Source organism: Schistocerca nitens, chromosome 9 (genome assembly GCF_023898315.1).
Source record: "Schistocerca nitens isolate TAMUIC-IGC-003100 chromosome 9, iqSchNite1.1, whole genome shotgun sequence".
Taxonomy (NCBI): Eukaryota; Metazoa; Arthropoda; class Insecta; order Orthoptera; family Acrididae; genus Schistocerca; species Schistocerca nitens.
In genome coordinates, this window is record NC_064622.1 from 514190990 (window position 1) to 514208855 (window position 17866).

The following is a 17866-nucleotide window of genomic DNA, read 5'->3' on the forward strand; positions in this document are numbered from 1 at the left end:
TTTCTCATGTTTATATTAATAACACATGTATGAGAAAAAATGATGAAATATTGCTTAAATAAGGCTTCATTTTATATAGTGTGTGTTGCTTTTATTGTCTTTTAGCTGAATACTGAACATTTTTGTAGAATATTTCAAAACATTTTAAGTAATGAGAAAGGTTAAGCTGAGTTGTACTTGCCAGTAATTCACTTGATAAAGTTCTTTCGTGCAGATATCCATGGTTTTCCTGAATTCAGTAACAATAATTATTATTATTTCAGAACACAAAGGCAGCAGCCACTTTCTTTTTAATCATACCATTAACTTATTTACTGCAGTTTGTGCTGAGGACATAAATATCTTGTGAAATGGTTCTTTATAATTCTTTCTGCTTCTCAGTGAAATTAATCTGCAAAATCTTGTAACACTGAAATTTTTTTCTGTGTTTGGCTTTCAGTTGTTGAAGTGTCAGATACACTGTTACTGGAAGAATATACAGGGTGAGTCAGGAGGAAATGTACATGTCTTGAAGGGTGATAGTATCAGTGATTCTGAACAAAAAATTCATATTAACATGTGCCTTATTGTGAATGGTTTCCGAGATAGAGCACATGTAGTATCACTTTTGTACAATTTCTTGAATTACTCAAAATCCGCACCCTCCAGTGAAAACATGTTGCTGTGCGAAATTAAGCTACATTCAGTTTCCTACAAAAACAGGACCTGTTCATGTTTCTCAAGGACTTAAGTTTGCCCAAAGACAGCATGAGGATACTGACAACCTAGTGCTATGCACGTGTGCTGTAGCTAGGTGCTCTTTGTAGCCCAATTTGAAGTAGTTTCTTGGCCTGATAGAATACAAGTGTCCTTATCAAACTGTTCATCTAAGCTTCCTCTACACTACCATTGTACGTTGTGAACAATAACAATGTTTGAATAACACAGAAAATAAGTTGGCCTAACAAAGTATTATTACACATGTTCTATGTCAGAAACCATTGACAATAAGTTCATATGAAGTTTTTTGTTCAGGATCACTGATACTATCACCCCTCAAAGCCTGTACCTTTCCTCCTGACTCGCCCTGTGTATCATTTAAATAAAATCCATATGGTTAGATGACTCTCATATGTAGTAAAACTACCATTGTTGGCAATTGTATTACATGTGGCGTGTTCACACACTCAGGAGGATTTTATTGAAATGGGTCCTGGCCACAAACTGTTTGCTTTAGTATTATGTTGTGCAGTTGTCCCAGAGTGTCAAAATAGTGTCATGAAACATAAGTTACTTTTGGGTATCCACAGTTGAGATGTACATTTAAAGTGTCTGGCTGCCACATAAGAAAGTGTGGAGAAAAGAAAAATTTTTCGCAACATAGAAGCTAATTGATGTAAGAAATTAAATGCAGTCCTATATTAATTGGATTATATTGATTCCTCAAAAGGTAAGCTTTTTAGTGTGTGTGGCAAGATTTCTGACGAGATAATTTGCAGCTCCCGTTCAGAAGATTCAGTATCCATATAGGATAGGCTGACTCTGAAGTCTACTAACAGATTTTGACAGGTTGATCAAGGCCTCTTTCTCAGAATTTTTCCAGCAGGGACTACTGCTCTACTGCTCTGAAGTGGACCTTTGTGGAGCAGTTAATTCTGCTTGTCACCTCAGTCATCTGTGTGACTCTTGTTTCATAAGAATACCCACAGACTAGTGCAGATGTGTGTAGAATAAAATGTGTTGTACATAAAGTGTCATATAAACTAGTGTCAATAAGTTTACATTACTAACTAATGACAAAATTTTTGAATGTCCTCTTGCTTCTTTAGTTCTACACTTGGTTTATGGCAACAGTAAGACACCATTTCATGTAAGGCAACAGAAACAAAAATTTGAAAAAGAATAACGCAGTAATTCATTTATTCCTTCAACATTTTCCGTAGAGCCCATCACAAAGCAGGGATGTAAAACAAGTCACAGTACACATTAACATAAGTTGAGGACATAGAAACACATTTTTACTGTATCACCAGCACTCTGTTCTGGTATTCACACTAATGTTGTCTAAATTAAGTCGAGTGAATTACTAAGAAAGCTGTTACATTGAAAAAAAAAAAAAAAAAAAAAAAAAAAAAAAAAGCTGCTGCCGCCTCAGTTTTACTGTGTACTGTTTCATAATAAACATATCTGGTTGTCATGAAGCTAACAAAACTTTTCTATTTCTCAATCCAAATATTCACATAATTTCTGGGAGAAGTGGGCAACAAGCTATGTGTACAATTTTTTTTTTAATTTGTAGGTATTCCCAATTTCTTGATTTGTTAGATGGGGACTTGTTGACTATCTTACCATAACTGTATGTAACTTCATTCTGGACACTGGACAAGCAGGCAGAGTCTAGTCAGTAATTATTTTTGTGACTGCATATATCACAGTAAAAATACTGATGCAACACAGCTGATACGGGTCTCCACTGGAGTGCACCTGCTAACTGGAACAAAAATTGTGGATTAACTGCTGTGTTACCATGGAATGCAGAGCAGTATGTTATGATTCTTGAAACCTGTAGGTCTTGTCTGTGGTGTGTCATTGTAAAGCTTTTCATGATCATGGAGATGTACATTTTAAACATCTCCTGTAAAGGAACAGTCCTGTGTTTTTATGTTCCGTACAGTAACTGTGTTGTTATTACTACTCATGTGAGTGTCCCACTGTTGCCAGAGTTTGAACCTGTGACGAGAACATTTTTCTGCGTGGCCAGCAGTGAGATATTTTCAAAAAGTACATACATTTTGTGTCAGAGTGTGTAAAATTACTATTACATTGTGCATTGACAACAGATTTCTGAAATCCTTCGGGGATGTAGAGATCGGACATGCAATCCTTAATGGTTGGAAGTCTTCAGATACCTTCTGATACAGGTAGTGAGATTTGAGTGACTGACAAAAGTTTGCACTGGAATGGTATCAGTGCAATATAGTCACAAAAGTAACTAGAACTGAACATAGAATGAGTTGAAACTTCCTGGCAGATTAAAACTGTGTGCCCGACCGAGACTCGAACTCGGGACCTTTGCCTTTCGCTGGCAAGTGCTCTACCATCTGAGCTACCGAAGCACGACTCACGCCCGGTACTCACAGCTTTACTTCTGCCAGTATCTCGTCTCCTACCTTCCAAACTTCTGTAAAGCTTGGAAGGTAGGAGACGAGATACTGGCAGAAGTAAAGCTGTGAGTACCGGGCGTGAGTCGTGCTTCGGTAGCTCAGATGGTAGAGCACTTGTCCGCGAAAGGCAAAGGTCCCGAGTTGGAGTCTCGGTCGGGCACACAGTTTTAATCTGCCAGGAAGTTTCATATAAGCGCACACTCCGCTGCAGAGTGAAAATCTCATTCTGGATAGAATGAGTTGTTGTGTAACTTAGAATGATTTACCAGAGGTTGACTACACTGTAAAACGATACACTTGGCAAACGACCGTGACCAATGCCTCAAGTTTTGTGAGCAAAATTGACTCATTCTGCTGATGGTGTATTTGGTCATAATGTAGTCTATATAGTGGGCTAACACTGTAGTCCACACAGTGATTGGGCCCAATTCATTGAGACAGCAACTCAGTCAGCAGTTCTGCCAGAAGTTGAGGCTGTCTTCAGTTTCTGTCGTGTCACTGACTCAACCGGTTCTGCATCTGACGATTTTTTTTCTGCAGGGATTTGAACGCCTCGTGAAGGAGTGCCCCGAGAAACCTTTTGCGCGGTTGAAGGCTGTGGCCGGAGATGTCTCGGAGGAAGGCCTGGGTCTGCTGCCAGAGGACAGGCAGATGCTGGCGCGGGAGGTGCAGCTGGTGTTCCACTCGGCCGCGACCCTAGACTTCGAGTCGCCTCTCAAGCCGACGGTGGCCACGAACCTGCTCGGCACTAGGCGCGTCATCGAACTGTGCCGAGAGATGAGCAAGCTCGAGGTGAGCGAGTAATTTGCTGACTTTCTCTGGGAGGAAAATATTGAGTTGACATCTTAATAGGACAGATCTCGCTGTGGCTAGTGACTTGTCAATGAAATATGTTTCGTACTAACAAGGGAACCTCCCCATCGCACCCCCCTCAGATTTAGTTATAACTTGGCACAGTGGATAGGCCTTGAAAAACTGAACACAGATCAATTGAGAAAACAGGAAGAAGTTGTGTGGACCTGTGAAAAAATAAGCAAAATATACAAATTGAGTAGTTCATGGGAAGATATGCAACATCAAGGACACTAGGAACGCAGGAGCGCCGTTGTCTCGTGGTAACGTGAGCAGCTGCGGAACGAGAGGTCCTTGGTTCAAATCCTCCATCGAGTGAAAAGTTTAATTTTTTTTATTTTCAGTTTATGTGACAAACTATTGTGTTTTCATCACTTTTTTGGGAGTGATTATCACATCCACAAGAAAACCTAAATCGGGCAAGGTAGAAGAATCTTTTTACCCATTTGCCAAGTGTACAAGTTAGGTGGGTCGACAACATATTCCTGTCATGTGACGCACATGCCGTTACCAGTGTCGTATAGAATATATCAGATGTGTTTTCCTGTGGAGGAATCGGTTGACCTATGGCCTTGTGATCAGATGTTTTCGGTTCCCATTGGAGATGCACGTCCTTTCGTCTACTAATCGCACGGTTTTGCGATGCGGTCGCAAGACACAGACACTAAACGTATTACAGTGAACAGAGACGTCAATGAACGAACGGACAGATAATAACGATGTAAAAATAAAGAAAGTAAAATTCTCACTGGAGGGAAGACTTGAACCAAGGACCTTTCGTTCTGCAGCTGCTCACGCTACCACGAGACCACGGCGCTCCTGAGCTCACATTGTCCATAATGTTGCCTATGTGGCCCATGGACTACTCAGTTTGTATATTTTGCTTATTTTTCACAGTTCCACGCAACTTCTTCCTGTTTTCTCAATTGGTCTGTGTTCAGTTTATCAAGGCCTATCCACTGTGCCAACTTATAACTAAATCTGAGGGGGGTGCGATGGGGAGGTTCCCTTGTAAGTACCATGTCTGTGTTTAATTCTTCATATAACTTTTGTGGAGCATATTGTCTGGGAGATGCATTATTGGTACTGACAGTTCAGTAGCATTGTTCCATTGCCTAGTGAATGCAGGTAGCCAGCCAACATTGGACTGTACTCGAGCAGGCAGCAGGAGCCACGTTGCCTCTCTGCAAATCTGATGCCTGCTTCAGAACATACCATTGAGTGTCTTGCATGAAACTGGTGCAGTCATTTGTGTTAATAGTGCAATTTGTAGTTTATTTTACTTTTGTTGTTGTTAGTGTTTATTTACTCATGTTTCCTTTTAAATAATATCCAGTGCAACGAGTAGTGCCAGCCAAATTGTGGAGGGAAAGAAAGAAAAGTGTCCTACCCAGCCGAGCCCTATGAATTTGTGTGTTCTGTGAGGGACTACTTTCAAAAAGAAAAGGAAAATGGTGATCCCTTATTTCCTGTTGCTCAGGTTGTTAAGAGGAGTGCAGCAGCATTGAAAATAAACAAGAACACTGTTGTAACAATAGGGAAAGAACAGTACAGTATAGGCTGTGGTGAGAGTGGCACAACAAGGCTGCACACACACTAAGAAGCACGTGATAGCTGTAGAGGGTTTCCAGAAAGACACTTATTTGTCATCATATATATAGCTATTATAATAATAGAAGGTAACATCCCACTCTATCTAAATTACTCGTTTCACTTCAGAAAGATAATATTTTTGAAGCAAGCAAATTTTCTTTACATATAATGCTGGAAGGCATAGCCTTCAGCAATTCAGTGTTTAACAGATGCAAAATATTGATGGAAAGGACGGGTGTAGTCGCATTTCTATGCAGAATCATGGGTGTGAGATTCGAAAATATACTGTGGCTAGATGAAATATGGGTTAATGCCAGTCATTCATTATATAGAGGCTTGAGTGATGGATCTCCTGAGGGGGGTCATGGCAGTGCCTGTTGGAAAAGGAGGGCGAATTTTTGCAGTACATGCAGATACTTTGGACGGTTTCTGTTAACTGCTTATTAATGTTTCATGCAAAAAAGACAGGTGATCACTACAAAGAGATGAACAGTGTGGTTTTTCAAAAATGATTTGAAACATTGCTTATGACAAATCTGACAAGTCCATCAGTGGACAATGCCCCATATCATTCCATTGTTCATGATAGGACACCAACTGTGGAAATGAAACAAGAAGAATAATTCAGTGGCTCAAATGACAAAAAGTGGATTTCAGAGAAGATTGAAGGAGGCAGAGTTACTTGAAATTGTAGTACAAAAGGAACCACAATTTCCAACATATGTAATTGATGAGATTTCTAAAAGGTACGGGCATGAAAGTGTTGGGCTTTCTTCATACCATTGCCATGTCAGTGCCATTGAAGGGGTATGGGTGCAAATAAAACATTATGTTGCTGCAGACAGTAAAAAATTCACGATCTCTGAAGTTGAAAATCCTCTTCTCGTTGCTGTCAATCAATTGACAAGCAAGACGTAGACAAAAATTTTGAACAGTACTGAACGTGTCAACAGTGTGTGAGCCAGAAATGAAGACACTGGGAAACAATGTGTAGAAAATTTAATCATGCAACTGGGACAGAGCACTGAGCAGTATTGAAGAAGACAATTTTAAATAAGATTTTGACAGTAATGAGAGTGGCGTTTTCCTGTTAGCATAACACTACCACACCAGAGAGTGTAAGGAGTGAGCATGCCATCGACCTATTGTCATATTGTGAGTACGATCTTCAGATTATAACCATTAATATAGTGCTAAATTATTCAGTTGTTTGTTGTATAATTAATATTGCTAATATTTAGTTGTCATTTATTTTGTGAAGTTTAACAAGTAACTTTGATATTTCACATATATTGCTATTTCATATATATTTACAAATATCATTGGAAAAGTTCTTGTAGAATCTAATTACTTTGGGATTAAAGGAGACCACTTACTGAGAAACAGGAGGATTGTTATCAATAGCCACACATGAAAGAAAGAAAGAAAGAAAGAAAGTAAGCTAGTAAGTTTCTCTTTCTTTTTTACTTTCTTTTGTGTGTGCCCGTCCCTTTTTCAACACATTTACAGGTTAGATTTAAAAATTATCAGAGTAAAGCACCTGACCTCATATTCATACAGATCTTTTAAACCTTCATTAGAAATGTTGTGTCGATTCCCTAAGGTCTCGACACAATGAGTGGCTAGGTGCACGCGAAACTAACGCAGACGGGCGTAAATTCTGAAACAGGAGACTGGATGAAAACTATAAAGAAAAGAAGAGAGATTTTAATATACTTAACTTTAATGTAGTCTTGTTCTTGTTGAAATACATCTCTTGCATAGTAGTAAGCAATTAGCAATGATACACATGGCGCCTTGCTAGGTAGTAGCGATGGACTAGCTGAAGGCTATTTAATCTGTCTCTCGGCAAATGAGAGGAATACGTGGTAGGTCTAGTCGCAAGCTATGTCGTCCGTACAACTGGGGCGAGGTCAAGTCCGTGTCTTGTGACCTGCCCTGTGGTGGCGCTACGTTTGCGAATACACAGTGGCGACACGCGGGTCCGACATGTACTACAGGACCGCGGCCGATTTAAGTTACCACCTAGCAAGTGTGGTGTCTAGCGGTGACACCACAAGAAACGTGGATCAGATAGTTCCCTACAGTGTCATATTGTTTATTCCTGCACACCAGTCACACACAGCACTTTCACAATAACCATATATCAAAATGTGGCCACATCTCCCTTGTCCCTTGAGATGTAGTTGAGTTTTGACTATCCACAATGGGGAAGGTTGCCATCACTGTTGGGTTATGAATTAGGTGGTCATTCTGGAGTGGGTATTCATTCCAGTGTTCTGTCAATTTTTCAGTAACATAGTAAAATTAGTGACCCAAAGATCGACCCAGTTTGGCTTGCCGGACTTCGTGTAAAGCTGGTGGAATTTAAAAAGTGCTGATTACACCAGAATTCTTATGGGACTCTGTCTTAAGAATTTACACCTTGGCAGCCATCCTTTTGAGATGAGGTGTAGCAATATTGTATACACTCCTGGAAATTGAAATAAGAACACCGTGAATTCATTGTCCCAGGAAGGGGAAACTTTATTGACACATTCCTGGGGTCAGATGCATCACATGATCACACTGACAGAACCACAGGCACATAGACACAGGCAACAGAGCATGCACAATGTCGGCACTAGTACAGTGTATATCCACCTTTCGCAGCAATGCAGGCTGCTATTCTCCCATGGAGACGATCGTAGAGATGCTGGATGTAGTCCTGTGGAACGGCTTGCCATGCCATTTCCACCTGGCGCCTCAGTTGGACCAGTAGAGATGCTGGATGTAGTCCTGTGGAACGGCTTGCCATGCCATTTCCACCTGGCGCCTCAGTTGGACCAGCGTTCGTGCTGGACGTGCAGACCGCGTGAGACGACGCTTCATCCAGTCCCAAACATGCTCAATGGGGGACAGATCCGGAGATCTTGCTGGCCAGGGTAGTTGACTTACACCTTCTAGAGCACGTTGGGTGGCACGGGATACATGCGGACGTGCATTGTCCTGTTGGAACAGCAAGTTCCCTTGCCGGTCTAGGAATGGTAGAATGATGGGTTCGATGACGGTTTGGATGTACCGTGCACTATTCAGTGTCCCCTCGACGATCACCAGTGGTGTACGGCCAGTGTAGGAGATTGCTCCCCACACCATGATGCCGGGTGTTGGCCCTGTGTGCCTCGGTCGTATGCAGTCCTGATTGTGGCGCTCACCTGCACGGCGCCAAACACGCATACGACCATCATTGGCACCAAGGCAGAAGCGACTCTCATCGCTGAAGCCGACACGTCTCCATTCGTCCCTCCATTCACGCCTGTCGCGACACCACTGGAGGCGGGCTGCACGATGTTGGGGCGTGAGCGGAAGACGGCCTAACGGTGTGCGGGACCGTAGCCCAGCTTCATGGAGACGGTTGCGAATGGTCCTCGCTGATACCCCAGGAGCAACAGTGTCCCTAATTTGCTGGGAAGTGGCGGTGCGGTCCCCTACGGCACTGCGTAGGATCCTACGGTCTTGGCGTGCATCCGTGCGTCGCTGCGGTCCGGTCCCAGGTCGACGGGCACGTGCACCTTCCGCCGACCACTGGCGACAACATCGATGTACTGTGGAGACCTCACGCCCCACGTGTTGAGCAATTCGGCGGTACGTCCACCCGGCCTCCCGCATGCCCACTATACGCCCTCGCTCAAAGTCCGTCAACTGCACATACGGTTCACGTCCACGCTGTCGCGGCATGATACCAGTGTTAAAGACTGCGATGGAGCTCCGTATGCCACGGCAAACTGGCTGACACTGACGGCGGCGGTGCACAAATGCTGCCCAGCTAGCGCCATTCGACGGCCAACACCGCGGTTCCTGGTGTGTCCGCTGTGCCGTGCGTGTGATCATTGCTTGTACAGCCCTCTCGCAGTGTCCGGAGCAAGTATGGTGGGTCTGACACACCGGTGTCAATGTGTTCTTTTTTCCATTTCCAGGAGTGTAGAACAGACAACCACTGGGTGAAAGTAGATATAACAGTGCCAGCCACCCTCCTTATGTCCTCGTTTAGCCGTACACCTGCCTTCGTTATATTTTTGCTGGTTTGCCATGCAGTGCCACAATATCGAGAATCTGAGCACGAAAGTGAAATTGTATCATTGCATAGTCACACCCAGCTATTTTGGGTGGGGTGGATTTATTCTTGAGCCAAGCTTCTTTGACAGTTTCACACACTGCCACTTAAATGAGTGTCAGATTGAGGGTGAAATCCCGATATTTAGGGAAGTAGTTATGGGAAATTTTAACCCATCAAATAGTATGTATAACTTCCTGTGTGCCTCTTTATTATGGAAGTGTGATGCTGTGACCTCTGTTTTGCTCGACTTTGGTGGGAGTCTCCACTGGCAAAAGTACTCATTCAGTATGTTGAGATCAGTGGAGTGTACTCTCATAATCCTTGAAATCTTTACCCTGATATTTTAATACCATGTCATGTGCTTACTGGTTAGTAGCTTGCACACCGTAGACATAAATAGTAAGCAGATGTAAAAGCAGGACTGTTTATTGATATGGCACTAAAATTCAACAGCTTGAAAACACTTTAGTAGAGACACATCATCTGAAAATATCAGTGTTCATGACTATAGCTTCTGGAGAGCCATGTGCATATTGTATTTAAACCTAGTGTAGAGCAGATGACAGTTCATTCCAGTGCCAACATAAATATGCTTGTCTGTGTAGTCCACAAGATTAGGCATAGACTTCAAATTTTGTTCTAGGAACAAAAATAGTACTGATGTTGATGCAGTGGAGTGAAATAAACAAAATTTTGCTGTGGTACTAAGCATTGATTAGAATTGTGTTTCATTCTATAATTACAATAATTTCATTGAATTTTTTTCCTGAAGTTCTATAAATTCATAAATATAATTTGTTTCAGGCTATGGTTCATGTTTCTAGTGCGTATGTGAACAGTGATAAAAAGAAAGTGGAAGAAATTCTGTATGATCCTCCAGCCGATGTTGAAAAAGTAATAAATATTGCAACTACTCTTAATGATGAAGCAGTAGATGCTATGACTCCAAAGTAAGTAATGTATCTCTGACATTTTATTCTGAAGGAACTTATTATAAGAAAAGCTCAAAAAACTATGAAACTATTGGTGTATTAAAATTTTGCAGAATACAGAGCTATTTCTTGTTAACAGGTTACTAGGGGAACTTCCTAATGCGTATGCACTGACAAAGAATTTAGCAGAAAATGAAGTATCAAAAGCAGCTCAGTATTTCCCTGTTGCCATAGTGCGTCCCAGTATGAGTGAGTACAGACTTTACATCATTTCTTCTCAGAATGTGCCATTCCTTTACTACATTAATGACAAATTTTTGAATACATTAATGGTGTAAAAACAAAAGCATGTATAGAAGTTACACTCCGTGTTGGCCATATCTGGTGGTGTGCTCTGGTACTTTGGCTCAGAAATTTCAAAGTGAACCAAGGTTGCAGACGTAAACCTGCAAACAGCAACAAAAAAATTAATTATATAACTTTATTTTTTATTTATTTATTCATTTTTTAAGTAATAATTAAAACTATCACTACCCCTCAGATTTTATTTCTCAGACTCAGGTGATATACTATTACCAAATCATCATCAGATGTTCTGTTTAACATTTTGAAGTCAACCCACTTAGCAGAATAGCAGGTCTAGGAAGCCAGCTGTTAATGGCATTATGTAACACTCAAGCAGGTGTCTGTGTATAAAGTATGCCACCCACAAATTTGTCTTTGTACCATTCCATTGTCGTTTTACACTCTTGGACCCATACCTATTCCATCTTCATTGCCTCTGCCAACACAGTAATAAGCTGTGTTGTCATATGCCCAAACAAGCAGATGTAATATAAAACTAACTGTGAACTACATGAAAAAAAATTACTATCCGTGCAAGAAAATGACCCACATTACAAGCTACTAGCATAGTCTCGTAATGAGGCAGTTGTCTGAGATGGGGATAAAATAAGTCATTGGCTGGAATTTGATGCAGCTGCGCTGTTTAGTGCTTCAAGTGGGTCATTACTGTGGGGTAACACTTGTATGTGGCAACAGAGTGATACAGTGAATGTTTAGTTTATTGTTTTTTAATTAAACAGTGCTTTAGCTCATGTAATGGGAGTTTATTACATAGTTGTTGAATCAGGCTATGATTAAATTCTGATTTTGATCATGCATGTTTAGCTTGGTGACATAAACATAGCTATTCTTTACATGTGTGCAAAGTGTGCTGTGCGCCCGCTCGTGGTACGAAAAACGATGTGCCTGCTCAGTGGGTAAAATTTTACTACCAAGTTTGTGTTTCGTATATCTGAAAAAGTAATACTCCTAAAAAAGACCAGGCTTCAAGATTTCTTTTTCTTATTTATAGAAGTTCTCTGATAGGTTACAAATTTTAAAATAGAGGTATAACTATCTGAGAGGGAGGGCAAGTGTGATGTTAGTTATTGAGCAATTCCACGTAGCTGCCTTTGTATGGAAAAGTCTGAAGTATTCTGGCATGCAGAGAAGTGTGTTGCAATCAGGGCAAAACCTATTTGTTTCTTTCCTACGTGCTTCGACAGTAAAACGTCTCATCTTCTTCACACAAACTGTGGAAACCCATGTTGAATGCGGCTTTGTCATGAGATTCGTCTGTGAAAAAGACAAGATTCAGACAAATAAAATGGAAGTAAATTGTCATTGCAATAGCAGTATTTGTAGAAACAATTTAAACGGTGAAAAAATATAGCAGACTGCAGCTTACTTGAATATGAATCTTCTGCAGACTTTCAGATTATTCTCCCTTCAATCAAGAATCATTTAATTATTCCTTTTCAGCTGCCAAGATTTCTTCTTAACTCCCCAGATGACGTATTTGTAGCAGAAATTCCAGCTAACTACAAAACCTAACAGGTAAACACATGAAAATTGTGACAATGTGAGCACACTTTGGCTCAGTCAGTCATGACAGCAGTTCCTAAGTTTGTTAATTTCTTTCAAAATAATTTTATAGAAATTGAAAACAGAAGGTAGCACCAGTCAAGTGGCAGGTAGTGAGACATCCATATGTTGTTCTCATACAAAATCAGTTCAGTTTGAGTGATAGACACCTTGTGTGGAAAAAATCACAGCCAATGATATACTCAGGTGTGACCTTTTTAAGCACAACATTGTGGCTAGAGTTGCGCTCAGGCTGGGTCGTCAAGTTATTTAGAAGAAATGAAAAATGAGGTGGCAAAATACTAAGAAACTAAATTACAAATCAAACTAACAGCTATACACAACTATATACACTTGAGTTCAATATTTAGTAACTCTTTCTTTGGTGTGTTCAGTTGACAAGCAACTATTTAGTGAATTCAAACATGTGTAATTGTATGCAATGCTAGTTTGATTTGCAATGTGGTTTCTAGCATTTTATTATTGCAGTTTCTCCTTGTTCCTTATGATTATTTCCTAAGAAGTGTAAGTCAGTTGTCATAATATTTAAACAATGGAAAATCTAGGATGGAATGACAATAATATTATGAAAAGGATGGATTGCTACCCATCATATAGCGCAGATGTTGAGTTGTAGACAGGCACAGCAAAAAGATTATGAACATCTTTAGACACACACACACACACACACACACACACACACACACACACGACCACTGTCTCTGGCTGCCTCAGCAGCATTTCCTTTTCATAATATTCTCCTCATACTATTCTTGTGACCTGAGACAAAAAAAAAAAGAGTATTGTAATGTTGTACAGACACAGCATCAGAAGTAACACCAACCATGTTTTATTCTGCTTCCACATGAAGAGATCAACAATGACATTGAATGAAGTGCAGAACAGTACAAAGTCTCGTAACTGTATAATACATTGATATATGGTCTTGTAGGTGAATATACAATAAGCAGTAAACACAAGGGAGACAGAGGGAACATGGCACAACACTTGCTGCACCATCTATCTAGATGACGAGGCGACATCTCTGTGCCACCCGTGGAGGCACATGTATTGTGCACTGTTTTATTGTGTGTGCTCACACTGTAGGGTCACAACAACAATAAAAAAAATTAGTCTGAAATTTCTTTGTAATTTACAAGCCATGAAGTTCTGTTAGAAGTGCCTCAATTCTTATACAGAGGTACCTGGAATGAAATACTAAGAGAGCGCGATGTGTGCCTGTAGTGGCAGTATGCGACTTCTCTGACACTGTTATTGTCTTTATTACCTGTCTGTGTTGCTGTCTTAAGGAATTCATGAAATATTTCTACAATTTTTTCCCTGTGTTGTTAGTAAATGAGCCATCTTAACTGGCAAAGTGTGCTGTCTACCATTTTTTTTGTTTTCATTGTATCTTCAGAAAAATAATATATGTAACTGGCACAGACATCTGCATAAATATTCCTCGGGGGTGGGAGTCAGAAAGGCTCTAAAGTAGGCGTTTTTTAATATAAATGAGTGGCTTGTTTAGACATTTCATGTCACGATAATGAAATGTTATAAGTGACATGAAAAAACTCATTATATCATAGGGAATTGATGGTTACCCACTACATTCTAGAAGTGTATGAGTATTCTGTAATGAATAACAACTCTGGGTTCCAGGGAGGAGAGACAAGTGCCTCCTCTCCCCCTCCCCACCCCCCTCTCCCTTTTGGATCAGTATGGTAACAGTGTGGAGCATTTCTCTGAACTAAATGATGTTGTTGTTGTTGTTGTTGTTGTTGTTGTTGTTGTTGCCTTCTGTCAGAAGACTGGTTTGATGTAGCTCCTCATCTCCTCATGCTACTTTATACTGTGCAAGCCTGCCTGTCTCGAAATAACTACTGTAACCTACATTCTTCCGAATTGCTTACTGTATTCATCTCTTGGTCTCCCCCCCCCCCCCCCCCCCCCCACCATCCAATCTTCAGCATTCTCCTGTAGCACCACATTTCAAAAGCTTCTGTTCTCTTCTTCTCCAAACTGTTTACTATCCATGTTTCACTTCAATACATGACTACACTGCATACAAATACTTGAGAAAAAACTTCCTAGTACTTAAATCTGTATTTTATGATAATAAATTTCTGTTCTTCAGAAACGTCTTTCTTGCCATGGTCGGCTTACATTTTATATTCTCTCTACTTTGGGTATCATCAGTTATTTTGCTGCCAAATAGCAAAAATCATCCACAACTTTATCTTGTTTCCTAAGCTAATTTCCTCAGAATCACTTAATATAGTTCAGCTAGAGTCCATTATTCTTGTGTAGGTATTGTTGGTGTTAATCTTATGTCCTCCTTTTGAGACATTATCCACTCTGTTCAAATGTTCTTCAGAGTCATTTGCTGTCTCTGATAAAATTACAGTCATTGGCAAACCTTAAAGTTTTTATTTCTTCTCCCTGAAATTTAATTCCCATTCCAAATTTTTCCTTGGTGTCCTTTACTTCTTGCTCAGTGCACACTTTGAATAGAATAACATAGGTAATAGGCTACAATCCTGTCTAAAAACAGAGTACAGTGAAATTAGTCAAATAAACAAGAATGTGGCAACTAGGGGGAAAATGTATCTGAGTACAAAGAAATGTAAATATATCTCTGTTTATTTAGAAGACTGTGTCTGAAATTTGAGATACCAGCTTGCCTCACTCTACCTTCCTCAGGCCCAAAACTTTAGGCATGCAAACATATTCACACTTTTTTTTTATGGTGCAACTCACCTCAAACTCCTACAAGCTTCCCTAACTAGCCAGCCCATACCCATTAGTCCATCACCGTAAGTTGCTCATACCCCTCTACTCCCAGTCACTTTTTCTCACTCATTCATTTATCCCAACTCAGTGTCATTATCTCTTTGTTTCTATAGGTCATTGTCTCCTATGTCACATCCACAGTCACCTTCATTCTGTTCTATTACTACAGTATTCCACTTTCTCTTCATTCCTCCCCTGCCCCCTCCCCCGTCCTCCCCTTGCCGCCCTGGCTCTGTCTCCTCCACTTAGTACCTAGCACTTTTATATCACTGTCAGCTGTGTTCCGCTGCCACTGTTTCTCTCACACGGTCATTGTATCCTTCGCTCTTTCAATACCCAACCACTGTTTGCTATCTTCCAGTATTTATTGTAGGATGTAATGAGCTGGGACAACTGGGAGATCTGGGAGAAACCTGGGAATTTTTTCATCTGGGGGAAATCCAGGGAATTTTTTAGAATTTCGGGAATTTTTCATTGTTTTAGTTTTCAGTTAAATTTTTGTAATTTTGACTGGTAAGAACCAATACTCTATCAAAGGATATTACTGTATCCCACTATTACAGAACAATACTGCAGTAATAAAACATGAATGAGAGAAAAAAACAAAAATAAAACTTAAGTTTCAAAGGAAATGTGTGTATACAACAAAACACAGTACTCATACAAGTGTCTACCAACAGCAAAATGTGTTGAAGGCTTTAGAAAGATTATGCAGTGCTTCGTAACAACAAATTGCCTCCATTGAGTGTGACATCACAACTGTTTACCTTTGATTCATTTGAGCAGTTGCGAAAGGGCCCGTGTGCATGTGCTGTTGAGTCACATATGAGTAGTACCTTCTCCCGCTTCTGGATACAGAAGTGTGGCTGTAAGCTGTACAAGCAGTAGCAGCAAACTGCCAGATGCTACCTGGAAAAATTTTACTAGTGTGTCCAAGCTGCCAGATGCACACATGCACAGCAGGCCTGGGTCTAGAGGGCGGGGCATTTGATATTGGTACTTCGTGAATTAAATTCTGTCGTGTTATAAAAATGACCATTTGTGCCACAACAGTCTTGTTAATTTCCCACCAATCGTCGTCTATTGTTTCAAAGTTGGTTTTGCATTAGCTTATTTGTTATTTTTTTATCTGTTCTGCTCATAGCGGTCAACAAATTGTGCATAATTGGCGAGCAGTCTGTACTGGGGGCTGGTTTTTTGTGCTCCACTTCATATTATTTCACTGCGATCAGCCACATAACGCTACAGTTGGCTAAATGAGAGGTTTTGCAGAATCACGAAAATTACTTTTACAAGTGTGTGAGAATTCTGTAATGAATAAAAACTATGTACTCCAGAGGGGAGGCAAGTGCCCCCTCATGGCGCCTACCATCTTCAGTCACCTATGCTACTTTCAATTTTTCATAAGGACTATATACTATGCACAAATGAAAGGTAAATGAGTAAAAGTAAATGGTTCCCAAAAAAAGAGTGATCAGCAGTGAACTAGTTCCCAAGGACGAACAAGTTTGCCCATCTCCAATGTTGGCCCTGTACTGTAGACTAGTGACACCAAAACAATTCTTTGGTTGGGTATACAAATGATCCCAGGCCCAAGGGCTTGAGCCTACCCTTTTACCACCAATAGAATCCAAGGTAACAGAAACAGGTAAAATGCTAGTTTTATGTGCGGTGTTTTGGAGCATGTTAGGTAACCATGCTATCTGACGCATGCATACCAATAGGCATCGTCTACAGAAAGTGTAACAAAACTTGTTCAGACTTCATAAAAGCAGCATAATAAAAAATAATGTTGTTAAAAAGTGTTCTCTCAAGCACTGATTAACAGATTAATTGTTGTTGTTGTTGTTGTTGTTGTTGTTGTGGTCTTCAGTCCTGAGACTGGTTTGATGCAGCTCTCCATGCTACTCTATCCTGTGCAAACTTCTTCATCTCCCAGTACCTACTGCAACCTACATCCTTCTGAATCTGCTTAGTGTATTCATCTCTTGGTCTCCCTCTACGATTTTTACCCTCCACGCTGCCCTCCAATGATAAATTTGTGATCCCTTGATGCCTCAAAACATGTCCTACCAACCGATTCCTTCTTCTAGTCAAGTTGTGCCACAAACTTCTCTTCTCCCCAATCCTATTCAATACCTCCTCATTAGTTATGTGATCTACCCACCTTATCTTCAGCATTCTTCTGTAGCACCACATTTCGAAAGCTTCTATTCTCTTCTTGTCCAAACTGGTTATCGTCCATGTTTCACTTCCATACATGGCTACACTCCATACAAATACTTTCAGAAACGACTTCCTGACACTTAAATCTATACTCGATGTTAACAAATTTCTCTTCTTCAGAAACGCTTTCCTTGCCATTGCCAGTCTACATTTTATATCCTCTCTACTTCGACCATCATCAGTTATTTTACTCCCTAAATAGCAAAACTCCTTTACTACTTTAAGTGTCTCATTTCCTAATCGAATCCCCTCAGCATCACCCGATTTAATTTGACTACATTCCATTATCCTCGTTTTGCTTTTGTTGATGTTCGTCTTAT

The 17866-nt window shown here is 40.5% G+C and overlaps 1 protein-coding gene across 3 annotated transcripts in view; it reads left to right on the forward strand.

The window, feature by feature from the left end:
- The window catches only part of LOC126203532 (putative fatty acyl-CoA reductase CG8306), a 188929-nt gene that overhangs the window by 113398 nt on the left and 57665 nt on the right, over positions 1–17866 (forward strand). For all 3 annotated transcript variants that reach the window (XM_049937855.1, XM_049937854.1, XM_049937856.1), the window contains exons 3-5: positions 3684–3935; positions 10489–10634; positions 10756–10865. In XM_049937855.1, coding sequence (XP_049793812.1) covers positions 3684–3935; positions 10489–10634; positions 10756–10865 — 508 coding nt within the window. The remainder of the gene's footprint in view (positions 1–3683; positions 3936–10488; positions 10635–10755; positions 10866–17866) is intronic.